The sequence below is a fragment of the Gymnodraco acuticeps genome, unplaced genomic scaffold (assembly GCF_902827175.1).
Source record: "Gymnodraco acuticeps unplaced genomic scaffold, fGymAcu1.1, whole genome shotgun sequence".
NCBI classification, from domain to species: Eukaryota; Metazoa; Chordata; class Actinopteri; order Perciformes; family Bathydraconidae; genus Gymnodraco; species Gymnodraco acuticeps.
Window position 1 is genome coordinate 2,804,358 of NW_022991187.1, and position 27,905 is coordinate 2,832,262.

At 41.0% G+C, this 27,905-nt stretch overlaps 2 protein-coding genes across 2 annotated transcripts; one reads left to right on the plus strand and one right to left on the minus strand.

Annotated features, from left to right (window-relative positions):
• Nucleotides 1-85: 85 nt before the first annotated feature.
• Nucleotides 86-4,396, minus strand: ela3l (elastase 3 like). Its single transcript, XM_034238456.1, is given in 10 exon segments — nucleotides 86-103; nucleotides 179-331; nucleotides 1,262-1,407; nucleotides 2,559-2,695; nucleotides 3,103-3,231; nucleotides 3,612-3,642; nucleotides 3,645-3,708; nucleotides 3,898-3,986; nucleotides 4,199-4,278; nucleotides 4,280-4,396. Coding segments are annotated over 10 exon segments (906 nt in total). The 5' UTR covers nucleotides 4,339-4,396.
• A 4,897-nt stretch (nucleotides 4,397-9,293) lies between these two features.
• On the plus strand, nucleotides 9,294-27,905 carry bco2l (beta-carotene 15, 15-dioxygenase 2, like). The gene is made up of 12 exons (XM_034238448.1): nucleotides 9,294-9,327; nucleotides 11,301-11,478; nucleotides 14,738-14,949; nucleotides 15,722-15,837; nucleotides 15,971-16,073; nucleotides 16,857-16,997; nucleotides 24,196-24,356; nucleotides 24,752-24,922; nucleotides 25,328-25,459; nucleotides 26,597-26,779; nucleotides 26,948-27,058; nucleotides 27,317-27,905. Exons 1-12 carry the CDS (start codon nucleotides 9,294-9,296, stop codon nucleotides 27,431-27,433), a joined length of 1,659 nt encoding a protein of 552 aa, XP_034094339.1. The 3' UTR covers nucleotides 27,434-27,905.

Sequence of the window (27,905 nt, forward strand, 5' to 3'; positions counted from 1 at the left end):
AGATGTGAGAGTCTGCTAGATTTGATTGAACAGACGCAAGGCCAATGCACTTTTCTTGAAATAATTTATTGACACTTCATCTTCTTTAGTTGCTCATCATGACCTGAAAACACAAACGTCCAGTCATTAGGTTGAAACCATGAGGAGCATTCACTGAGGGGCAAGTGGAGGCACTTACCTCGTCGATCCAGTCGTTGAAAGCGGAGACTCTGGTGAACACGGTGGGTTTCTTCACAAAGTTGCAGCCAAGACCAGAGACGAAGCTGGCGATGCCGTGGACCTCCCAGGTGCCCTCGCTGTTCTGACAGTTCAGAGGACCACCGGAGTCGCCCTGGAAACACAGTGAGAGAGCAGCAGAGCTCATATTTTATTCATTTGGTGGTGCTGCTGGGACACTGGCAAAGCCCAACTGTGAGAATCACAATCATTGTTTCACCAAGTGTCATCGACAGGACACAAGGAATATTTTCCAGTGTAGGCAGAACAGCTTCCCCCCTGATTCCTTGTATAATTGTATTTAAACCCACCTTTTGCCTTCAAACTCAAATGTGCATCACTGAAATAATGACAGAACAGAAAGTAGGGTCAAAACGCTGGACAATGTATTTTGCAGGAAGAAGATTTTACTTAATTAAACCTAGCAATACTACATTTTAGAGATATATTAAAGTAAAAGTCCTTCATTGAAAATATGAATTTAGTGTTGGCATAAAAAAATTAATCCAAAATTGGGATCAATAAACTACTGTTTATCTTATTATATTACCAAAAGTGAAAGTAGTGAAATACTAGATTATGATTATTGATGCATTCCTGTATTAATCACAGCTGGTAAAAGTAGAGCACTTGAATTACTCTGTATACTGCTGCTGGAAATCTTAACGTATATGTCAATGTTTAAGAATAATTTGTATTTATTTTGTATTAACTAATCATTTGAATAATGTAATGATGTAAAATACATGTAGTGGAGCAACAAAGTAGAGAATTGGCTTCTAAAATAGGAGATGGAATAGCATCAAATTAAAATACTCTGTTAATGTGCAAGGACCTCAATGTTGTACTTTAGTACAGTACTTGAGTTAATGTACTCTGTTAAGCTTAAAGATGATCTTAGTCACACAACATTTGAGCCAGGGGAAGTCATTGCTTGACACACACACACACACACACACACACACACACACACACACACACACACACACACACACACACACACACACACACACACACACACACACACACACACACACACACTTACGTTGCATCCACCGACGACTCCATCCCCTCCGGCACACACCATGGACCTCCTGATGGCGACGCCCCACCAGTCGGACTGCGTGCAGGTCTCATGGTCGGCCACAGGCATCAAAGCCTGCTGCAGCTTATCAGCAATGGAGCCTCCGGCTGGAACACACAGGCAGAGTCTATTACCATCTTCCACACACACCAAATCTGCTCTACAGCATTTCCCCAAGCGCCAAGTTCACAGACCCACCAAATATATCAATTTAGGTGTAATCCCCCCCTGAAAGAATACAGCTATAATCTCATGCATAGGCTTTACATCCTATCTATTCCTTGGGAAACCACCATCTCTTACACAGCTGGGTATTTACACAAACATCACATATAAAACCCTAAAGGACAGTTACATGAAGACATTTCAAATATGCTAAGCTGAAATAACACTGACACATAAACAGCCAGGCTTGGGGAGTAACAGCATACATTAAACAAGATTTATGTAATAATCTTAAAGTTACATTTAAGAAGATGTACTCATTATAATACGTTTTAAAGCAAAGAAGGGTATATCACGAAGCACAGGCTTGAGTGAAATCGTAGCAAATCTACAGTCCCTGTAGTTCAAAGAATGTTTCCACTGGGTGGGAAATGTGCTATTATTTTGTGTTAAAAGGAGAAAAGAGAAACATTACTGTTCACTGCAAGCTGTGCCTTCCAGCTGTTAATATTCTGTCAATATCCAAGGAGTCAACAACTCATTTGAAGAAACATTTACAGGTAAATGCTTTGTAAATACAATGTTGTAGTCCACTACTTAAAATAGTTAAACATACGGAATGAATTTGCTCATTCGTGTAATTATTTTTTCAAAATCCATTGGGGCGACAACTGATTTAAAAATACGGTGTGTAGATATAAAGATGGATTCAACCCAAGTGTGGACATTTGTAACGGCAGCAGTATTAAAAGTCATTGCACATGAATTATTAAAAAAAGTACAAATGGAATCAAACGAAAGGAAAATAAAGCATCAGAAAGACAACAAATAAATATATATGCAGGATGCTGCTGCAACAGGCTGCCACCATGCTTTATGTATAATATGTATTTTCTCCTGTAGTATTGTCTGTATTAGCATTGTATTTGCTATGGAGGGAATCTAACTGCTTACATTTTTATTTGTATCTAGTAATTGTAACTGCATACATTTTTTTTAAGTAACCTTCCCAACCCAGATGATATGAAGATATTCCAGCGATGCTAAGCTAAATGTCTGAAAAGCAAACAGCCTTCAGTAAATAGTGCCTTACTGGACCGCCTGCCCCAGCCGGTGATGTAGCAGGAGGAGAGGTTAGACAGCAGAGTCTCAGCTGCAGGGATACAGGCCAGCTGCACATGGTCGCTCAAAGTCACAGACTCCGACAGCTTGATCAGGGCAATATCATTTCTGCAAGGACCACATCAAAAAACAAGAGAAAGTGACGCTAATTGAGCATTGCAATCTGTATTTGCCATATAGTATTAGTAGTATAGCTATGTATACAAAGACATCTCAATCTTACTGCATCTATCTAATGTTTCTAAAGACAAAATCCAGCTGCATATTTGACTATGAATAATACACATGGTTTAAGAGGTCAACTGTTATTCATGTTTCGAGACACCTTTGCAGGAATGTGAGCTCTTTGAAGATGGAGAACTTGTGTCAAAGGTACGTGTTGGACCGAAGTGAATGAATGGACTTTGAGTGTCGTCGGCCCACTCTATCACCTCGACACAGTGCAGATGAGATTATGATGAACTGCATGTCGCGGCACGCTTTCTCTTTGTGCTGTGTTTTAGTGCTTGTCTTACCCGATGGCCACTAGGACCGGGTTCCACTGCCTGTGGACGATGATCTTGTCGGTCAGGATGGCCTTGGAGCCGGCCTCCAGCTCCACCAGGTTGTGTTTTCCGACGTGGACTCTGTATTTCAGCTTCTCGCTTTGGGAGGGAAGAGAGAACAGATTGTTTAGGTCCTTGCTAACCCAGCCGGAAGATTTAATGCACAGTTGAACGATGTAATGAGCTCTAATTGATGATTAGTTATGGCTGCAAGATGAGGAACAGTATTTTAATTGGGCAGTGTCCAGATGACCTTGACTGTATTTTCTTTTGAGGATGACATTTGAGTTTGACACTCCTGGACCTTGCCTGATTCTCTTTTCTCGTATGGGTGCAGATTTAGGCGAGTAGTGTGGTGCAGCATATCTGTGAGAATGTGACTTGTAGTAGTGGGCATTGGTGGATGTGTGTGTGTGTGTGTGGTGTGTGTGTGTGTGTGTGTGTGTGTGTGTGTGTGTGTATTCCTCTGATGCTCGTACTTGATGCGGTGAGCAGCAGTCATGACCCATTGGCAGCAATCAGAGATCCTCCACAAGTGTGCCTCCACGCACCGTTCCTCTCGTACTGCAGAGAGATCTGGAGACACATAAGGACATGGTAAAGGATGCACCAGGTTGTAAATCTAGGGAGGGGTTTTGCTAAATTAATTCAAAACCATTTAATTTAGAGTTTTCAATAGCCACTGGATTTGGAAACTAATTAGCAGACCCATAAGGTTTGCCAGCTAATATGAAAAGATAGACAGATGTGTTTATATTAGCATACCTGCCAGGGCCAGCTGTGGGGCTTGGCGTCGACTCCATTGACCACACGGGAAGTCAGGGGCTCGATAGCGGGGGTGCCGCACCCAAGGGCTGGAGAGGGAAGATACATGAGACATAAGATAGAGTGTTTATGAGGTTAGAGAACAATACATGTTGTATTCTTATGCTGCATCATTTGTCTTTTCAAGTGCACAATGCTAGCTCACTGTGTGGTAATATGCAGGCAGGCACACTCTCTCACACAAACTTGCAAACTGGAGAAACAATTACACACAGAATTAGAGGGTGCCAGATGTTCTTACCGCTAGCAATGAGCACTGAGGCCAGCACAATGGGGATCATGTTGATGGATGCTTCTGCTGAGGCACAGCGGGACACACACTCTTTTAAACTTTCCACCACGGGCAACACCCGCTCTGAATGCAGCAGCGCACACTCCCATTGGTTTGCCATGGCCTCCAGGGGATGGGGATGGACCAATGGCGACGAGGGTCAGCGCAGATTAGGTGGCGGACGAAACACACAGGTGTGTATTCTGGAACATTTCCCGTGACCTTCATGTAAAGCTACAGTGTGTCCTCTATGCATGCTACATGTATGCTGATACATGTATGTTCTTTGTACATGCATATGTGTGTGTCTTCAACAGCTGGTGGAGGTGAAGACACACCGCTCCACATTATTCTCTGTTTTCAATCTCACCGTTGCTAATTTTCATGACAGTCTCTTCCCTGAAACCTGGTATTAAATGCTTGCATAACAGCATGGGTGAGCCAACATCTGGATTACAGGACTGTTTTTCTCAGAAATGTGACACAAAACTCAATATAGGGATATTACTGCGATACATAACCGGCACAATGAGGAACAGCTGGTGTCATCGGTGCAGAAAATATCGACAGTGGCAGCGCAATCTTTGACTTCTTTAGATTCTTACTGAGTCCCGCAGCGCTGGAAATGTGAAAGATAATGCATGACCAAACATTCTCAGTGTCTGCTACCGGCCTCATTGACAAGGCCCGGGACCCCCACTGACTTTTATCACCCCCAGACAAACATGTTGCATTACATACTAAATGCACATCCTGGGAACAGTTTATCTTCTTTTTGATATTGTAAATCCATGTTGCACATTTCAAATCAAATCAAATCAAGTTTTATTTATATAGCACATTTATAAACGATTTTTGGTCGAGCCAAAGTGCTGTACATATAATAAAAATAGCTATAACATTTCTTCTCCATACTACCTCTTTTTCAATCTGCACAGCTTTTGACTTTGAATATATAGTATTAGTCATATTTTATTACATTTGACTGTACTCCGTTTCTCACATAATAATATGTTGTGTAAATATTGTCTTTATTTTGTATTTGTTGCAATAGTCTTAAAATAGTTTTTTGAAATGGCGTTTATAACCGTACTGTTTTAATTACGTTTTTTGCCACGTATTGTTCTTTCTGTGTCTTGGTATGCACAATATAAACCAAAGCAAATACCTTGTAAGTGTGAAGCTACTTGATAATACAACCGATTCTGATTTGGATATTCTTAGCGTTATTCGATGTAGAGTTGCCTTTCAATCAGCCAACATGTTGGAGTGATACCTAACCCCAAGGTGGTCCTGAGGCATGGTCGACGGTGTGTGAATGTGTGTGAGGGTTAGCTTACTTGTGAAAATGGCACTGCTGTGTATGAATGAGGTGTGAATGGGTTAATGGTGACTTGTTGGATGTAAAGCGCTTTGAGGGTTCGTAAAGAATGGATAAAGCGTTATATAAATACAGTCAATTTAGTAAGAAGTAGGAAACAATGGTGGTTTGGAACACTGGCCCAGTTCATCATGGCCTTGTTCAAATAACTTGATTACGTTATGAGACTAGGGAGCAATTTCAGAGATATTAAAATGTCAAGTTGGAAGTGTTAATCTGTAAGAGACTGCTTGGGTGGTGTGACATGGCACAATTAAGGTTGGGTGTTATGAGGAGGAGGCAGCAAAGGTTGTGAATCAAGTCACTGTTTGAACACAAAGTGATTGAAATGATTTCCAAGGTGTTTCTGATGAGGACCTGAAATCAGCTCAGACAGAATCAGGTTGTTGAGGCCACACGTTAGGCAGGCACAGGAGCGAGGGAGTAACCTCTCTGAACAAACATTGTGTTGTACTAAGCATTTCAGTAATGAGAAGAAATACACAATTATCAGACTTCTTCAGACTGGATTTTCTGTTCAGTTCATGAATCCTTTAGTTTCCCAGTTCACCACTAGATGGGACACTTTATCTGTTTAGACACCATAAGTGGCATTATTTTACATTAAGATAGACATATGTAATGCTACATGTTTGTGTCTGTCTGGAGCGAAATTACATTTAAGCTTTGTATAAAAAAGGCATTTAAGGAATCAGTTCTGAATCTAATTAGGTTGTACACTACAGAAGCCTCTGTAAAGGAGGTCAAGCTAATCTTTGATGTTGGAAATGATAGTCAGATACTCTAATACACTACGAGAAATACCTAACAACATCTGACAGCTGAATCTACAAAACCATTATATAAATCAAGTTTGTTTTTTAAATCATTTTCAAAGAGTGGTTAGAGCTACCCATAGTTTACAGACTGGAGATAATATTTGATAGGTGGATAAAAAAACCACTTCAAAAGCAACGATAGCAACAAACTAATATTAGGGTTGTGATTGTTACGTCTAAATGTTCTTTGTCTGTGTGTGAAAGCATTATCACAGTGCATGTGATAAGCTTCCATACAGGTGCAATATGCAATTAATTGAAAGCCAATTAAAACGACTCTTCAAAACACAGTTGAACGTGCTGCAGTGTCCAGAATAGATGACCCCCTCGCCCACTTTCTGATTAAACGTTGTGTATTCATTTAAGGCGCCAGATGACACAAGATAATGAACTGACGTGTGTGCTGTAGTTATACAACTACATTAAACGGGACAGGATCAGAATAGGTAATAGGTTAGCTACATCTCAGGTAATGCTACTTTTACAGCGAAATCACCCTGACCTGAAATATCTCCGATTTGAGTTGAAAACCTCTGATCTCCGACATCTGCTCTTTGCCACTGAAATATGTTTATGTGCCGCCTGTCATCTTTTGAGATGAAGCTAGTTTCATGGCTTAGCAAAGCTAAACACCTCATCAACTGAAAGCTCCCCGGGGGTTTGTAGCAGGTACACTTCAGCAGGTTTTCCCTCACAGAACAGAAAAGCTGAACTCCTGATGACACTTGTAAGGTTTACGGCAGCAAACATTGTACTTGGATGTGGAGCAAAGGAGACAGATTTTGCAATAATGTATAAATAGTATTGTGACAACACCATGACAATGTACAGCATGCAGGATCTTTTGATTTGTGTCTCAATGCTTTATCACATTCTGAGCTCACTAACGTCCATATTGTTAAGCTTTCTGCCTCGAAAAAAAACGACACAGCTGTATTTTCCAGCGGCAGCCTTATTTGCCACAGGCGGTGTGGTTTGAGCTGGCGGGCTGAAGTAAATCCAAACATCGGCTGGCTGTCTGCTGCTGATTTGCTTTTATCATCATCCTTCCTCCTGATGTTAACAGAAGGCCTTCCCTGCTTTCGCTTTTTGATAGTTGCTGCATTATGTTTATTTCTTTTTGATGTCCTTGTTTACTCTGGTTTAATTTAGTTCTTCCTAGCATTTTTGAGTTTATCATATCGTAGAAACTCCTGTGTGGGAACTACCGATTTAATTGAATCTCATAAGCACATCATGACCCAACTGGTCTTCCTACAGGTCTTGTACGTACACGCCAGGTTTAATTTCCCTTCATGTCGAGTGGGAGAGAGTAGCAGCCTGTCCAACCACATACAGTGATGTAGTGTGTTAAAAACAGCTTAAAGCTAGAATATATCATTATTTGTATTGATTGAGTGTTTATGCCTGTATGATCATGTTCCAATTGCTCATTTTATATATCTATTTTCATTATAAATTATGTTTGCTCTGTCCTCTTTTTGAAGACACAATTATTATCAATCACCTAAACTTGGCATTCAGTCTCAGTCTGTTTTTTAAAATGTTAAACCCTTTACCATTTATAAACAATTAAGAGACCTTTTTATATATTTCGTTGTCCCCAGGTATTTTCATGTTTTGTATACATATAAGTGTGGTTTCTACTTAAAAGCGGTCCCTCTTTTAGTTTTAGTGTTCTTCATTCACACATGTTTTAAACATATACACACTCACAGTACAGTGTAAGACGAGTTATTCAGAGTATTTTGGTTTTGGAACAACCACAACTATTTCCGTTCTGAGAGGCGTGTTAGCAGGGATGTGTTAGCAGGACTGCTTGGGGTGTTGCATGCAATGTCAAATAACTTGAACGCTATCATTATCAGAATTAGACACACCGACACAATCCTGCATGGCCAATTATCACTGAGGGTCTTAAACAAATCCTTATTACTGTTGCACTTATTTTTTTTAAGATACTGATGCATCTGGCTAGAAGACATGGCAACAGGTTTGGCATATCAATTCTGCTTGCAATATCTTAGGAAATGATATACATTTTATATTATTTAACCGGACTAAATCGTATAGGAGCCCTGATTGCAGTGTGACACCTATGTGTGACACTGCAATTTGAATTGCATTATTATAGAAAGTGAGATAAGATATGACCAGTACGTTGATACAATGCCAAAGGTCGAAAGGTCATTCTTACACACAGCACACAACATATACAAATAAACACTATCAAAGTCAAGTCCACTTTAATGTCAATTGTTCTGTGTGTTTGTACAGACAGAGAGATCGAAATAACGTTTCCAATAATCCCGAATACAAAATACAAATGTATAAATATGTATATACAATCAACAGACACATTTACACATATGCAAACATTAAGATAAAACACAACAATCAATACAAAATAACAGTCACTTCAATATGTTAGGGAATGTACATAGTGCAAGATTGTCCATAGCAGTGTAACAAAGTGTCTGGTGCTGGAATTAGACATTAGATACCTTTACATTTACTATTAATAAGAACAATGCAATAATACAAGTAACATATAATAATATAACACATACAGATTTTGAGTCTTAAGCATAACAATTGAATCAAATATTTATTTTTTAACCGATACCATTTAATTGTGTTGTATCTTTAAGAACTTTATACTAATGTATTATGTCTCACTATGCTAACAGTGACCTGCATCATGAAATCAAGCTGCTTTTCTTGCCGGTTTAATGACAGTCAACTCTGTCCCACACCTGTTGTTTCAACTTCCTTATCTTGGGAAGAAACCACAAGTTTAAAGGTTGTCCTCTGGCGTTTATAAATCCTCTGCATGTGTCTGATGGTATCTGCAGTCAGAGCAGCCATGTCCACGACCGCAGAGCCTCAGACACACAGCAGTGAGTACACACCACCCTGTTGCCAGATGTTTTTTGTTAGAATATGATTGTGAAGCAAAAATAAAGACGTTTGTTTTTGGGATAATAGTAAAAAACAATACTAGTCATCATTTTAAAAGAGGAGAATATTTTAGCTTGACAACGGTTTTATATGATTCCATAACAACGTGAATACACAATTCCTTTGAGTTAAGCATTTAAGGATCTGCTTGATGTCACACTAGTCTTGTTTGAATGCAAAACAAGAAGCCATTTTTCATTGTTATTGATTTTGGGGAAAATCCATGACTGACTGAATTAACAATTCACACATCAAAGTGTGGACATTCATAGCGTTTTGGTGTATCTCTTGTTAAAGCACAGATAATTACATTAGCATCGAATCTTGCATAGAATTACACACACACACACACACACACACACACACACACACACACACACACACACACACCCACACACACACACACACACACACACACACACACACACACACACACACACACACACACACACACACACACAATGACGTGCGTAATGTGGTTTAGACATAATTGTATTTTCTTGGGTTTCAAAATCAGAGCTGCAGTTACAATAGGACATGTTGGCATATTCCATTGTTCCTGCTCCAAGGTCTCCCGTTGAATCAGCGCTGGAGAAGAAAAAAGTCTAATTAACAGCTTTTAGTCTTTCATTCTCTTAAAACTGGCAGCAAGGTCCCTGCACAGACAAATGAAAAGAGGATTATTAAAAAAAAAGTGCGCATGAATCTGAAAATGTATTCCAACAAGGCCTTTTACTTTTACACTTACTCATTCGACAAACTGCTGGTGGCTTAAGAAAACATTGTTAAAGAAAGACATGTTACAAGTAAACCAATCTTGCAAGTGTGGTTATACAACAGTGTTGGATAAAAGATACCTGAATATATTTTCACTGCTTTTGTTTTCAAGAGACGCCATTTTGAATGCAGCAGAAGGAAAACACACAATACCCCTCCTTTTAGAAATGACAGCACATATTGCATCAATGCAGAAATCACAATCAAAACTCACAGTCTACATACAGGTAGCCTGTTAAAGCCTGCAGTGGTTATCTCTCTATTGCACATTCTCGTTTTATAGTCTGTTATGAGAATGAACTAAATTCTGCCTCAACTGATTGGCGGCAATAACAATCCACGTCGTCCTAAAACTGTGATATTGAAGCCTGAGCTCAGCATGGGCTCCGTATTGAACCGGAGCGATTTGCTTTTGCTAATTACGTTACTACTACTGTATTTTACAAACGCCATTATGTGTGGCGAGAAATGGGAATTGGTTATTGGATAAAAGATAAGAGAGTAGATAACGCAGGTGTCATTCAAAGTGCATGACCCCATGAGCCATAAGAACATAAATATCTCCTAACACTTAAACAGCCTTTGCTCCTACCAGAAGAGTTTTTTTTCACTAAACCATTTTTTATTCACAGTATTATTTGATTAAAGTGTTGATAGCATAAAAAAAAGTGGCAGTTGTGTGAATAAGGTGTGAAAGTGTAATGTTCTGTTAATTTAACACTCAGATGTCTCATGATCGTGATGTATTCAACTTAATTAGGAAGATAAAGCTGCTTGTTGTTAACGATTGTGTTCATATTCTTAGGTCATGTCCCTGCAAGAGTGAATAACAGATTACATACTTAAATCACTTCTTCGTTCCCAGTCGTGCAAAGGCCCATTAACCTAACTGCACCACGCCTAGTGTATGATGAGGTAATATACCTGAGAGAGGTGAGGGGTGGTGGGGCCAAGAGTTCAGCTGCTGCACACGTATTACATAAACCAAAGTGACATACATACACTTCAATAATGTTAAAATCCCCTCAAGGTTCAGCTTTATTTTTGACGACATGTTGACTGCAGGGGGTGGGATTCGAACCACTGACAAAGATTGAACAGCATACTAATACAAAAACAACCCTCCTCTCTTCAGTTTCCAGCGGGCAGAAATGTCCGCCGGGCAAGGGGCTGGAGAGAATAGCCCCTCTGCTGCAGTCTGTGGAGGAGACCCCTGATCCCATCCCCACCACCATCAAGGGAACCGTCCCAACATGGATCAATGGGAGCTTCTTAAGGAATGGTCCTGGGAAGTTTGAGTTTGGGAAGGACAGGTAATACGGAAACAAAAACAACTTTTAAAGATCACCTATTATGCAAAATCCACTTTTTCATGTCTCTTCTACATCAACATGTGTCCCCTCTTCTTCATGTCTCTTCTACATCAACATGTGCCCCCTCTGTGTAAAGAGATTCTGAAAGTTTCAGGAACAAAGATTCTCTCTCTTTTCGTCCTGATCCATTTATATAAAAACTAGGGCTGTCAAACGATTAACATTTTTTAATCAGATTAATCACAGCTTAAAAATTAATTAATCATGATTAATCACCATTCGAACTATGTCCAAAATATGCCATTTATTTATGTATATTGTTGTGGGGAATGGAAAGATAAATGAAAGAAGGCAGATATATCCATTTAACATACAGTATCTATGTTTATTATAACATTTTTCTGAGTGTCAAAATGAAAGACAACCCACACACCTATCAATCATCAAACCGTGGGGTCTTAATTCATTACGTGTTGATTTCTATCAACGGGGGAGTACTTCAGGAAAGTCGACGGGGGGGGGGGCTAGTGGAGTACTTCGTGACCACAGAGTGTGAACGTTGTGATCAGCTGTTTTAGCGCAGTTCTCCAGTGAAGGGGGGGAGTCTCCCTCCGCAGCCGGTTGGCATAGTTTTGGCACAATTCCGTTGTACAGACCGACGTTAACAGCAGCCCTGTCTGTGCACACGGAGACCGACTCTTTCGTCTGGTGATCTGACCGCCTTCTGGAAAAGCTTCACAAGTACGTCGGTACGCAAATGGACTTTGTGACACAAGTGACGGTACGCATTTCAGATTACGCACATAACCTGCGTACCAGTTATGTGTTACCTGTACTACAGCAAAAGTATTCTCCGTCGGGACTTCCTGCAACAACACCACGCCGTTATCTTGATTCTGATTGGCCAGAAGACATTATCAAAGATGTTCTATTGAGAAGACGATCACTACGTGACAAAAGTTTTCAAAACCGTTTCTGGTCTTCGGTATTTCCAGACAAGTGGCTACTGAAATCAATCTGACTTACGTCTGTGCAATTTACTCCGCGCGAGTTGGCAGACTTTATTTTGCTTACTTTAACATCATTTTTCATGGTGGGGCTGAGCCATTTCTTGGTATGGCTGTAGCCTACCCCAGCCATACCCTGGCGCTGCCACTGGTGGGATGTATGGGGCGGGCCATTCTGCACATGAGTTAAATGCGTTAAATATTTTAACGCAATTAATTCAAAAAATTAATTACCGCCGTTAACGCGATAATTTTGACAGCATTAATAAAAACCTGTCTGAAAATGAGCTGATCAGATTTTGGCCACTTTATGATGTCATAACCATAGGCCACGCGTGAGGCTCAGGTTTGGGAAGGCTAAATAACTTTTTTTACCTGATGCTCCGGCGTCTATAGAAAATAAATCAACTCAGTGAAAGCACCGCCTTCTGACCAATCAGAGCTCAATGTGCGGAGTTTAAATCTATCAAGTCATATTACAGGATAAAGGAAATACAGTTTAAACTGCCGTATGCAGGGAAGACGCCGACGTGTCGCACTTATCATTCATATCACATCATCAATCAGTACATCGATATAATATCATAACATATCATATATCTCCTTATCTGAGTCAGCTTCTCAAGCCGTATCATGGCCGTGCAACACTTACAGTGTCACATAAGCTACTGTATGCAGCAATATTATTTTAAGCAACACATTAAGTTGACGAAACACTCAACTCAAATGTAAAGTCAGATCCACTCGTGTCTTAGACGGGGCAGTGATATCATAAACCTGTTGTACGCTTTCAAACACTCGGTAGTTATTTTTTAACCAGTTGTTCTGTATTCACCTTGCAGGTGCAACTATGTGGCTTGTATCCTGGATTATATGTTTAAATCATGGATGTTTAAAGTTTATATTTGTCTAATATTAGTTTATTTATCGTTAATGAAGTTTGACACTGCGCTGTCAGTACACTTGTCCCTGTTTGTGATTGGTCAAATGTAGCTAACCCCGCCCCTTTCACGTGAACGCGCTCTCAGCTGGAGAGAGAAACCCTGGCTTGATTTACCGAGTTGATAACCAGCGTTGTAGGACCGCTTAGCGAGATCTCGTTTGTTAGGGTTAGTTAAGATAACTCAAACACATCCAGGGTCTGTTGAACTGGCTTTGTAGTACAGGGCACAGGTGGCTGCATAGCTGCGCTAATATCAAAGACACAAACATATACATTATATTTTTATTTTACCAGGATGCAGTGACAAAAATATTTGGGAAGGCTTATCCTTCCCTAGCCTACAGTACCCGCCGTCCCTGGTTATAACGATGTTTTGGCTTGTGTAACCATTAGCCAATCACCAACCAAGGTTGGGAGTCCCAGCAGCTTCTACTGAAGCCAGTCCCCAACTCCGGGGACTTCCGGCCGGGGACTTTGGGCGGCAGTATACGCCGTGAAGTGGTTTGTGGCCTGCCAGTAAACCCAAAGCAGAAGAAGAAGAAGTGACGTCAGCGGCTTCATTTCTATAATCCACCCCCAGGGACTTATTCCGGTGTGAATGCGATCTGTACTTAGTTCATGAGAACTAAAGAGTTCTCATGAGTTCATGAGAACTAAAGAGTTCTCATGAACTAAATTCTCATGAACCTTTGTGGGAAAAGTACTGCGGTGTGAATGCGCCTATTGTAGTATTCAGGGTTAAAACCTGTATCACTCCCACACTGATTTAAAGGCTTAAATAGTTTGTCACAATTTGCCTTGGGCCTATGACAAGCCTTATGACATATTTCTTAAAACCCTGTTCTCAAAACAGTGAACACAGCAAACTAAAAGTCAGACACAAAACACAAAAATGTGTATTGCCAAACAATACTGCTTGACTCGTTAAATGACAACAATGGTTAAATAAGAAAGGAACAGAGGAACAAATATGTGTCAGCCAACTTTACCATATATATATACACATGTCACAGTTTGGAGATGTTCAGTGAATTATCTAAAAATATATAATAATATACCTTGGTTGGTGATTGGCTAATGGTTACCAAGCCAACAAATCTTTATGACATCATAAAGTGGCCAAAATCTGATCAGCTCATTTTCAGACAGGTTTTTATAGAAATGGATCAGGACAAAAAGAGAGAGAATCTTTTTTCCTGAAACTTTCAGAGTCTCTTTCCACAGAGGGGACACATGTTGATGTAGAAGAGACATGAAAAAGTGTATTTTGCATAATAGGTGACCTTTAACTCAATGTTTTTGCTCTCAGATACACCCACTGGTTTGACGGCATGGCCATGATGCACCGGTTCCACCTGTGCGAGGGGAACGTCACCTACAGCAGTCGTTTCCTGCAAAGTGACTCGTACGTCCAAAACTCAGAGAAGAACCGCATCGTGGTGTCGGAGTTCGGGACATTAGCCATGCCCGACCCCTGCAAGAACATCTTTGCACGCTTCTTTTCACGCTTTTCAGTCCCTAGTATGTGTGTTTTCTTTACATATTCCCATGTGTAAACCATTTCAGCACAGCATAATATATCACCAGCAGTGCCAAATGCATTATTAAACTACCCAATTCATTATTGCATGAAGGTACCTCACCAGCTTTGATAGATTATTACAGGCCAAGTAAATAGTCAGAAAAAAAGTTTTCTTAAGGTTTTCTTTCCTCAGTGCTCACAGCCTTGACTGTATTGTGTATTGCTTGAGCAGTCTAATGAAAGATTGTGTTACATCATATTGGGTGTTTGATGTTAATGGACCGCACAAGCCGGTGTGTGTGTGTGTGTGGCCTAGCATTACTATACTTGTGGGGACCTAAATCTGTTTACACAGTCACATGTGGGGACTCGCCTCCCTTATGGGGACAAATTGGAGGTCCCCATGAGTGGAATCATTCATTTTAGGGTGAAGACTTGGTTAGGTTAAGGATTAGGGTAAGGGTAAGGTTAAGGGTAAGGGTTAGGCATGTGTTGGTTATGGTTACGGTTTAGGATAAGTCTCCAGGAAATGCATGTAAGTCAATGTAATGTCCCCTGAAGTGATGTATACATGGTGTGTGTGTGTGTGTGTGTGTGTGTGTGTGTGTGTGTGTGTGTGTGTGTGTGTGTGTGTGTGTGTGTGTGTGTGTGTGTGGGAAAGCATGACTCAAGATTGTGAAAAATTAAGCAGAAGAAAATGATAGAAAAAGTGGTTCATGTGAGTTTGACTTCTATATTTAAGAAGTTCCTGATATGTTTGTGTGTGAACAGAGTCCACAGATAACGCCAGTGTGAACTTTGTCAAGTACAAGGGAGACTATTATGTCAGCACAGAAACCAACTACATGAGACGAGTAGATCCACAGAGCCTGGAGACAAAGGAGAAGGTGTGTAACAGATATTAAAGTCTCTTCTGAATACTGGTGCTGATAAAAGGTCACAGGGCAAAGAAAATGAAAGGTGGGCGACTTTTGATCATGATAATGAGGCCAATGAAGATGATGATGCTGTCTGTTTAAGGTGGACTGGAGTCAATACATTGCTGTGAACTCGGCGACAGCTCACCCACACTATGACCGTGACGGAGCCACGTACAACATGGGCAACTCCTTCGGAAAAAACGGTAACCTTCGTTTCCTCCCTTCCCATCTTCCTACCTACAAACAGTGTTTGGAGGGTTACTTAAAAATGTAATCCGTTGCAATTACTAATTAGCTGTAAAGCAACCTAATCTGAGTACCAACATATAAAAGTATCGCAACCTGATTACTTTCCGTTACTTTTGGATTACCTGATAATCAAAGGACAATGTAACCTTACAAAGAAGAAACCAAGATATTCAGTATAACAAATGTGTCCTCTACTCAAGATTTTCTGTATAGAAAAACCTGCCTTTCCTGAAGCATTTAAATACAGCAATGAAACACATGAGCACATACTAGAGTTTAGAAAAGCAGAAATGAAATCTGAGCTACCAGAAAATGCTTTAAAACATACCGTTACACTTACAGACACTATTCAGGAACACATCGGTTCACCTACTGAATTAAGTAAGTACCAAAGAAAGGGAATACCATAAAGCAAATTCAGGCAGAAGGCGTAGAGATTCACTTAAACACTTAAAGTATACTTCTTTAACAAGAACCACAATATTCTCTGTTATTTTTTACTAACATTGTAATCCTGCTATATCTCCAATATTTAGACATTTAACAGTAATCTAAATATATTACTAACTGTAAGGGAATACAGTTTTTTTGTATCCTATACGTAGTCCCGTTACATGTCATTCGTTACTCCACAAGCCTGCCTACCAAACATTATATATGTCAGTATTTACATAAATATCCCTGTTATCTATCCCAAATAATGCTGTGCAACATCATTTGTTTTTGGTCCTCCTCAGGTTTCTTCTACAACATCATCCGTGTTCCTCCTCCTGAGGAGAACGCAGCGAAGGAGGACTCTGCAGATCTGACTGGAGCCAAAGTGATCTGCTCCATCCGTGCAGCTGAACCCAGGAAACCGTCCTATTATCACAGCTTTGGTGAGATACTGTCTTCAGTATAACAAAGACCTTCTTTAAGTTGCATGCTGGATGTATACTGAAGTGGAATTAATGAGTTCTATGCGAGGCTTTGTTTTCCGCCCGCACTGACAGGGTAAGTCTATTTCACTGAAGGCGAGCGTCACCCTTTTTTCTCCGTGCTCTTATTAATTACTCATTTGAATTCTAGTCTCGCCCTGCTTCTTTTTGACAATCACAGCTCCTTTGTCTTTCTGTTCAGCTTTCACTATCTTTCTCTGTCTATAACTTTGCTTCTGACTCACACTCAAAAGTACACACTTTCTCGTACACTCTGTGTCAGTCCTAGAAACATTTAATCTGTTAGAAAAGACATAATTATAACTTGTTTCTACTCTAGTTTCTTCCATTGCTTAGCTCCAAAAAGCACGGCTACCAAGATGCTGGTATACAGTGTGTACAAGTATTTGATGCTTTGTTTTTGTAAATCAGCTTTTACTGTTATATGCCTTCAGTCAGTAACAATTAGGTTATAGATAGATAGATAGAATCTGAGGGATGAAACCCCTCTTTAATGCTCACACATGCAGAGCACACAGCACACACAGTGTGGCCTCTGCATTCAACCCATCGCAGGAGTCTAGTACTAGGAGCAGTGCTTATAAAGCTTTTTGGGGTATTTCCCTTTCCTGTAGTTATTATGTAGGTTTTTGTGAATGTAAATAGTCTGCAAAGGCTAAAATCCCAAAGTCCCTCCCCCCTCCGCCTGAAACGCCTCCATTGGACTCCTTTGTTTACTTCCGTACATCGTGACATCACTATGTAACACTCACGCTTCTATTGGCTAGCGCTCCAAGACATTTTACATGATAGGCTAAGGGGCGGGACATCTCTAAACGGTTGGCCAATCACAACAGAGCCGGCCAGCTAACCAATCAGAGCAGACTGGGCTCTGGTTTCAGACAGAGGGTGAAAAGAGGTGCTGCAGCACAGGCAGTATGAGAAAAATAAAGAGCTTTTTGAACATTAAAGCATGGAGACATGTCTCAGTTACCTCAACTACCTGTAACGATATGATTGGATGTTGCTGGTCAGCTGATAGCCAAGCAGTTGATTAAAAAAAACGACTGATAGTGAAGCATATGAGCTGATGTCAATCGGCTTACGCAAGCACATCCTCATTGTTCTGCCTGATGTAGCACTATGTTTGGTTGTTGTACTGCACCAGTTCTCTGATAACATCTCAGTGTATATTTCCGGCAGACCACCCTTGCTCTGCCAGACTGTCTGGCTCCAAGAAATCTCAAAAGTGGTGGACCATTTTACGGTTAGACAAGGCACCACCTAATTACTTCTGTCAGTATAGTTACAGTGGATAGGGGTTATGTTTAGCCCCTATTTCAAGTGTGTATCTGCTACAGTAGCACAACATTTTGTCTCGAAGGTCGGTGCTGAGACAGAAATGTTTTACCTTTTCAAATGTACCGAGGAGCAGTGGCCTTCTGAAAAAAAGGATTTATCATTTATGTAAACACTCTTTTACTTGTCCAACATGATTCAAGATTCAGAGGCTTTACTGTCATACAATAGAAACAGCGTGGTTTTGGCAATGAAAATATGAAGTCCCAAGCTCCTCTAACAGTACAAAATAAATATACCTAACACCTAGCACAATACAAAAACAACAAAGATTTTAATTATATCAAGATAAGAAATAAATAAATATATATATATATTAGGGCTGTCAAACGATTACAATTTTTAATCAGATTAATCACAGCTTAAAAATTAATTAATCATGATTAATCACCATTCGAACTATTTTCCAAAATATGCCATTTATTTATGTATATTGTTGTGGGAATGGAAAGAAGGCGGATATATCCATTTAACATACAGTATCTATGTTTATTATAACATTTTCTGCGTGTCAAAATGAAAGACAACCCACACACCTATCAATCATCAAACCGTGGGGTCTTAATTCATTACGTGTTGATTTCTATCAACGGGGGAGTACTTCAGGAAAGTCGACAGGGGGGGGGGGGGGCGGCGGCTCGTGGAGTACTTCTTGACCACAGAGTGTGAACGTTGTGATCAGCTGTTTTAGCGCAGTTCTCCAGTGAAGGGGGAGAGAGTCTCCCTCCGCAGCCGGTTAGCGTAGTTTTGGCACAATTCCGTTGTACAGACCGACGTTAACAGCAGCCCTGTCTGTGCACACGGAGACCGACTCTGTCGTCCGGTGATCTAACCGCCTTCTGGAAAAGCTTCACAAGTACGTCGGTACGCAAATGCGCTTTGTGACACAAGTGACGGTACGCATTTCAGATTACGCACATAACCTGCGTACCAGTTATGTGCACCCCTGTACTACAGCAGCAGTATTCTCCGTCGGGACTTCCTGCAACAACACCACGCCGTTATCAAAGATGTTCTATTGAGAAGACGATCACTACGTGACAAAAGTTTTCAAAACCGTGGCTACTGAAATCAATCTTACTAACTGCTGTCTGTGCAATTTACTCCGCGCGAGTTGGCAGACTTTATTTTGCTTACTTTAACATCATTTTTCATGGTGGGGCTAAGCAATTTCTTGGTATGGGTGTAGCCTACCCCAGCCATACCCTGGCGCTGCCACTGGTGGCACGTATGGGGCGGGCCATTCTGCACATGCGTTAAATGCGTTAAATATTTTAACGCAATTAATTCAAAAAAATTAATTACCGCCGTTAACGCGATAATTTTGACAGCACTAATATATATATATATGAGGTAGAAAAGTGTAATTATGTTAGCATCTCATCATCATAAAGTAGTGCAAGGAGAAACTGAAATATAAATAAAGCAAAGTTATCAATATGCAAGTAAAACACTGCTTATTGTTATAATAAATACGTTAGCTGTATACTTAAGCAATAGCTCACGACAGGCTCATTATATCACAGCTAAGGGGCGTGGTTCGGCCCGACGCGAAACTGCAGGCAGTTTGCTTTTCAGCCCAACGGTATACTGTTTTTCTCAGACGCGGAGGGATACTGACTTGTTGTGAAAAGTAATTTACAATTCTACCCGTGGTATACGCTCAGTATATCACGGCTAAGAACCAATCAGATTGCTTTATTTGACTTGTCCGTTTTATAAAGATGTATAAACATATGAAGGTGAAGGCAGTTAGAGCTCAGGAGTTTAACAGTCTTATGGCCTGTGGGATAAAACGAAGACAAAATCCGTCTCACATAATTCTGAATGATGGTGTCATTTTCAGTTTACATCAAGACATTAATGTCCAGGGCCGCCCCTCCCTACAGGCCAATCACGCAGGCTGCATGGGGCCCCGCCTTGCGCAGGGGTCCCCGGGCAGAGGGCCTCAGCTGCTGTGCGCAGTTCTCTGCTCAGTTCTCCGCGAGAGTGAGAGGTGACAAGGGGAGCACGTCTGTAACCCGACACCGTTGCAATGAATCGACATCTGACCAATCACGGCTTTGATACGGCCACTAGTGCAGGTGAAGAGATGTCGGTGAAAAGACAGTTTCAGTCCGGAGCAAGCTAGAGGGGAAAAACAAAACATGAAGAAACTAGAGCATCACTCGAAGGAGGGTTATTGTATGAGTCAAATGTACAACTTGTGAATGTTGTATAAGTCAAATTGCCAATTGCCATTAAAACATAAGCTGCAATTCAGAACATGAAGAAGGCAGTCTCTGCAGAGCATACAGGCTAATGGAGATGCAGTTATTTCCAGCACTCTTTATTTAACATTCATTCAAGTATGTGATGCCTTTGTTCTGCTAATGTACAGGAGGAAGAGAGATACACTGTCTGTCGAGTTGGCTTACATGGTGACGCTCAGCCTCTCCCCTTAACTCCTAACAGTCATCATCATGGTGACGCTCAGCCTCTCCCCTTAACTCCTAACAGTCATCATCATGGTGACGCTCAGCCTCTCCCCTTAACTCCTAACAGTCATCATCATGGTGACGCTCAGCCTCTCCCCTTAACTCCTAACAGTCATCATGGTGACGCTCAGCCTCTCCCCTTAACTCCTAACAGTCATCCTCATGGTGACGCTCAGCCTCTCCCCTTAACTCCTAACAGTCATCGTCATGGTGATGCTCAGCCTCTCCCCTTAACTCCTAACAGTCATCATCATGGTGACGCTCAGCCCCCCCCCTTAACTCCTAACAGTCATCATGGACCTCAGCCTCTCCCTTAACTCCTAACAGTCATCATCATGGGGACGCTCAGCCTCTCCCCTTAACTCCTAACAGTCATCATCATGGTGACGCTCAGCCTCTCCCCTTAACTCCTAACAGTCATCATCATGGTGACGCTCAGCCTCTCCCCTTAACTCCTAACAGTCATCATCATGGTGACGCATCAGCCCTCTCCCCTTAACTCCTAACAGTCATCATCATTGTGACGCTCAGGCCTCTCCCCTTAACTCCTAACAGTCATCCTCATGGTGACGCTCAGGCCTCTCCCCTTAACTCCTAACAGTCATCATCATGGTGACGCTCAGCCTCTCCCCTTAACTCCTAACAGTCATCATCATGGTGACGCTCAGCCTCTCCCCTTAACTCCTAACAGTCTCATCATGGTGACGCTCAGCCTCTCCCCTTAACTCCTAACAGTCATCATCATGGTGACGCTCAGCCTCTCCCCTTAACTCCTAACAGTCATCCTCATGGTGACGCTCAGCCTCTCCCCCTTAACTCCTAACAGTCATATCATGGTGACGCTCAGCCTCTCCCCCTTAACTCCTAACAGTCTCATCATGGTGACGCTCAGCCTCTCCCCTTACTCCTAACAGTCCCATCCTCATGGTGACGCTCAGCCTCTCCCCTTAAACTCCTAACAGTCATCATCATGGTGACGCTCAGCCTCTCCCCTTAACTCCTAACAGTCATCCTCATGGTGACGCTCAGCCTCTCCCCTTAACTCCTAACAGTCATCATCATGGTGACGCTCAGCCTCTCCCCTTAACTCCTAACAGTCATCATCATGGTGACGCTCAGCCTCTCCCCTTAACTCCTAACAGTCATCATCATGGTGATGCTCAGCCTCTCCCCTTAACTCCATAACAGTCATCCTCATGGTGACGCTCAGCCTCTCCCCTTAACTCCTAACAGTCATCATCATGGTGACGCTCAGCCTCTCCCCTTAACTCCTAACAGTCATCATCATGGTGACGCTCAGCCTCTCCCCTTAACTCCTAACAGTCATCATCATGGTGACGCTCAGCCTCTCCCCTTAACTTCTAACAGTCATCGTCATGGTGACGCTCAGCCTCTCCCCTTAACTCCTAACAGTCATCATCATGTCAACCACAACACAGAGAAATACTGATAGAAAATGTGTGTGGTAGTTGTTGATACATTGCTGACAGAGGGAACTAGAATACAGATTTAAGAAATATCAGTTTTTGAGCATGTCATAAGCATGTTTTGTCTTGACTATATTACAACTATATTATAATAAAATATAGTATTTATATTATTGAATTGATTATGATTATTATTAGTAGTAGAAGTAGTTTATTTGCATTAATTATATTTTAATCTTTTTGAGGCTAGTATTTGGCAGGAAATGCAGACGCACCTGTAAACGCATACTGAACGACATACATTTACCATTTACCATTTACCTCACTGTATACAAAAGTAACTGTGTTGATAATAATAATAAACAGGAATTATATTTGCAAAGTAGCCTACTTTGTTTCCAACATTTTTTTTCCCACTCCTGTCGGTTGGGGGGGGGGGGGCTCATCTCACAATGTCGCTTGGGGCCCCAAGTTGGCCAGGGGCGGCCCTGTTAATGTCCTACCACTTACCCCGTACTGTAATTTGGTTCCCAGCTAACTAACTACTGAAATAATATTGACAGTTAATGTGTCCTTGAAATAATAAGCTCACCAACTTGATGCGTTTGTGAAAATGTAATGATATCTGTGGGGTAATGATAAAAGAAGAACTTGTCAAAATCAATAAAAGAATTATAAAAAAATCGAACTGAAATGTATAATCCCACCGTGATTAAGAATTTACTTTATTAATCCCAAAGAGGAAATTCAGTTTTTTACCCTAGGTTTATTTACTTTACGTCACAGACAAAGCCCCAACATATACACATGCACAAACACGACCCATACACATGATTTATTTATTTATATATTTATTTGACAGGGACAGTGCACATTGATTGACATTTCTGTAAATGTGCCAGAGTTAGCCAACAGGCTATTTTTTGTCTGTAGTCCCTGGACAGATGTTGAAAGTCATCCTAAAAACAAAAATTCACTTCAAATAACAGGTAAATACAATCAGTAAAACAACATTCAACAGAGATGCTTATATTATGATAAAAGCATATATAAAAACATAAAAACAAAACTAAAATACATATTCACAAAGTAGACGGATAGCAACAGGTCAAGGCACATGTACAAACAGAGCGTTGTAAAGTGCAGATTGTGTCAGTGTTGACAGAGCTGACTTTCCACTAACCATGTTTTTAAGTTAGATTTAAATAAACTGCAGGTGTTTTGTTCTCTAATCGTTACTGGGATTGAGTTCCACTGTTGTGCAGTTTATGAAAATGAAGATTGGCTGAATGAACTCTTCCTTAATGGAACAACGCAGTCTCCTCTTGTTGCAGCTCTTGTTGACCTAGTTACAGGTGTGCGTATGGTGATAAAATGTCTGTGGAGAGGTGTCAGAGCAAAGAGGCCACAAATGGTTCAGCGCCAATTCGTTTTTTTTCTTCTTTTGCCTTGCTAAAGGGCACATCAGCAGTGAACCGGAGGCGAACTTGCACCTCTCTAACTACCAGTCTGCACTTTGTATTTTGGTCCGACTAGAACGCCTGACCCTTTGGTTCCCATGCTAAGACAGGGCTAACATGATTGACACTGCCTTGATTAGTCAAGCTTCAAAACATGATATATGATATGAGAGAGGCTGTGGCGCAGTGGACTAGTGCGTTGGTGTTCGGGTCAGGGTTCCGACAGGTTCAAACCCCACTGCAGTCAGCATGTCGTTGTGTCCCTGAGACACTTCACCCCAAGTTGCTCCTGTGGGGATTGTCCACAGTATTGAGTATGTAAGTCGCTTTGGATAAAAGCGTCTAACAAGTAACAAGTACTGTAATATGTTACTGACATGATTTAAAAAGATAATGTGTTTTTGTATTGAATAAATGTCCTCCCGTGTGTCTCCAGTCATGTCGGAGAACTACATCGTGTTCATTGAGCAGCCGATCAAACTGGACCTGCTGAAGTTCATGCTGTACAAAATCCAAGGAAAGAGCTTTCATAAAGTCATGACCTGGGAGCCTCAGTGCGAAACCATCTTCCACCTGGTCAACAGGCACACTGGCGAGGTGAGTTAATCCGGCGCACAGCAGCAGACACACAGGAAAGTGTGAGGTAGAAAACACACGTTTGCTGAATAGCCAGAAACAAAAAAAGGAAAGCTGCGAGCTAATCTCTTCACGCCTGGCTGAGCTTTTTCCTTATTTATTTTGATGAAGTCACACTCTGACGGTGTAGCTTTTCCTCATACATTGTTACTCTCAATTTTCTCATCTCATTACACAGCATACCCATTAAGCATATCAAACGTTCATAATGTGAAGGTAACACAATAACAGCAGTGTGTGGGAGGGGGCTTGTCCTCAAATGTTAAAAATAACCAACAAAAGAGAAAGCTTTGTTTATTCGAAAGCATTTATTATCCTTTGTCATTTTGGTAATGTTTTGCTGGTTGGTCCCAAAGGAGAGTGAGGTGAGGTACCGGGCAGCCCCCATGTTCACACTGCATCAGATCAATGCCTTTGAAGACAACGGGATGTTGGTGATGGACATGTGCTGCGGGGACGATGGTGATGTCATCGGAGAGTTCACACTGGAGAACCTCAGGAGAGACGCTGGAGAGGAAATGGACAAGGTAAATACATGTCAGCAGTAGGTAAGGGTATCTTTGGCTCTAACTAAATGATTTCCTCTTGAATGATTGTCATATAATGGTGTTTCTGTTAGACCATTATGCCACCATTTTTCTGGAGTCTGTTTGCATTCTTAACATTATCATCAATTTATTCATCAACTTAGTTTTTACTTAAATCATTATCTAAAATAAATAAATAAAGAAACATGAATCATGAGTTAGTGCTGCAATTTTACTTTAATCAAAACATTCTCACCTGAAAATAATATAAAACATCCTCCAGACTGTCATAAGAAAAGCCAGATTTCTTTCTGTTTGGGTCTGATTGTTACTAAGGTTGCATTTCACCTTTCAGTCAAATCAGCCACACTTTTTCATGTCTGTCTGTCTGATTTCATCTGGCAGTTCTACAACTCGTTGTGCAGAAACCTCCCGAGGAGATATGTCCTACCCCTGACTGTGGACAAGGAAACTCCTTTGGATCAAAACCTTGTCACTGGGTATAAAGCCACAGCAAAGAAAACAAAAGCAAAAGAGGTACGATTAAACAGAGTGCTGTACGGTCACTGTATATACAAAGTATTATGTTTAATCGTACATCACATTCAAACTGGTTTTCCTTAAGTCAAGTAAAAATGGAGGCCTATAATCATGAAAAAATACAGCTATTCACTCCCACTCTGTGCAATTATCTGGCCCGCTGAAACACTGAAGGTACTTTAACAAGATTGTTACCTCATGACTTTCAGCAGATAAACATGAAGTCCACTGTGCGGCTGAACAATTGCCATTTAACAGCTAACACACACACACACACACACACACACACACACACACACACACACACACACACACACACACACACACACACACACACACACACACACACACACACACACACACACACACACACACACACACACACACACACAGTCCAATATTTTCTTGTGGCAGAACAAAGCTGAAACGTTAAAAGGAAATGTGATGTTTTAGTTGTCATGACTACCTGAGTGACACTAGCCTCAGTGAGAGTGGAGCGATGTTCATGTAACGAATTAGTGGAAACACAGCTGTGAACATGGCTACCACAGTCCCTGAGGGCAAATATAAAAAAGAAAATGATTTGTTATTGCAATTGAAGGAAGATATTTTTTTTTAAATAAAGCAATCGATTTATAACTCAATATGGAAATGAATTTCTGTCACCTTGTGCTGGTATCCATTTACTGAATTGAGAGAATAATACAATATTAATTCCAGCATAGGTGTCATTTTGTTTTACTCTGGGGACATTTCCAGGTCGAAATGTTGTCAAAAAATAAAAATGTTTAACATACGTTCTGAAAAAAATACTTTCTCCAACAAACGCTAACTTAAAACATGAAATAATAAACCGCTCAGAAACTTCCAACATTTCTTGACTAAGTGTTCTTGTTTTTCCCAATCTTGGTAAATATATATGTTAATCTGATCCCCTTACATTGCCTAAAAGTGTATATGTTGAAGACCATTTAAAAATCTTTAATCTTTATCCCCACCACTTCGTTCTCACCACAAAGTGACGCCCTTGATTCCAGCAACAGTGTACATTAAGTCAGGTCTACTTGGTTGCATTTTTGTATGTAAAAGTTGAAGTGAAAGTGATAAATGTCACTTTGTTCTGTAACCCTCCAGGTTTACATGACCCACGAGGAACTTTACGATGATGAGCTGCTGCAGTACGGGGGCCTCGAGTTCCCTCAGATCAACTACGACCAGTACAACGGAAAACCCTACCGCTACTTCTACTCCTGCGGCTTCGGCCACTGCTTCAGTGACTCCCTGCTCAAAATGGATGTCCACACCAAGGAGCTTAAGGTCTCTATTAATCAAAGAGTTCTTAGGGAGACTTCATTGTTAGCTGTTCACATCAAAGTTACTTCTACTGCTGCTTCTCTATCACTGAGAGCAGGAGGTTGGGAGTTGGTTTTATAACATGAAACGGCTCAGAGTGAAGGGGATGTTCATGTAATCTTCTCTGTCTAGGTGTGGCGTTATCCCGGCTTGTACCCGTCTGAGCCTGTCTTTGTTGCGTCGCCCAAAGCTACCGAGGAAGATGATGGAGTAGTCTTGTCAGTCATCATTACACCGAGAGAAGTATGTTCACAAAAATCACAACAGCAAAACAATCCACAACAGAAGCAGCACATAGTGTTGACTTAGGCGGCAATACATTAAATCATTATGACGTTAGAATGTAGCAATGCACTTTGACACATAGTAATTAAAGTATCACAATCATTTACATTTCCATAGAGAAGACCAACAGTTTGGTACTCTCCTTATCATTGTTGTGACAAGGTTGTTCTGTGACCTGTCTATTTACATTACCTATTTAATTTCTTCTGTTTCCAGGAGAAAAGCACTTTCCTGCTCATTCTGGATGCCAAGACCTTCACTGAGCTGGGCAGAGCAGAGGTCCCCGTCAATATCCCGTACGGGACCCACGGCGTGTTTAACCTCAAGGGCTAGACGTACCACCGTTTGCAGCTCTGTGGAAAATTAAATCTATTTATCCACAGAGCAGTCATCAAAATCAATATGATTTCTGCCATTGATGGTAACATTCCTAAACTGTAAAAGAAATAAGAACAGAAATAAGAACTGCAAGGAAATGCTGACTCATGCTATTTGTTTGTGCCTCCTCGATAAGAACAGGTACATGTCCTCGCTGTGTACTTCCATTACAGTCAGATAGATAGCAATCTTTTGGAGACTAACAACACAGAAAGCCCAGCATGGCATCAGCACACTGATAAAATGTGTCCTCTAAGTGTTTTTACAGTATGTGCTCTTGTAAGATTTTGTAACAGCCTTTAGACGATGTCTAGAGCCCCTGGCCGATAGCGCTTATTTTGAAGGACTGCTACTTGAATCATCTTGAAAAACCATAAAACAAAACATAAGTCAATACTTACATTGAAATAAAACCCATTTCCCCCTT

Coding starts and splice junctions, on each gene's coding strand:
- bco2l (XM_034238448.1), top strand. CDS start 9,294: ATGTCCACGACCGCAGAGCCTCAGACACACAGCA. Junction 16,074..16,856: donor CAACTCCTTCGGAAAAAACG/GTAACCTTCGTT, acceptor GGTCCTCCTCAG/GTTTCTTCTACAACATCATC. Junction 27,059..27,316: donor TCATCATTACACCGAGAGAA/GTATGTTCACAA, acceptor TTCTGTTTCCAG/GAGAAAAGCACTTTCCTGCT.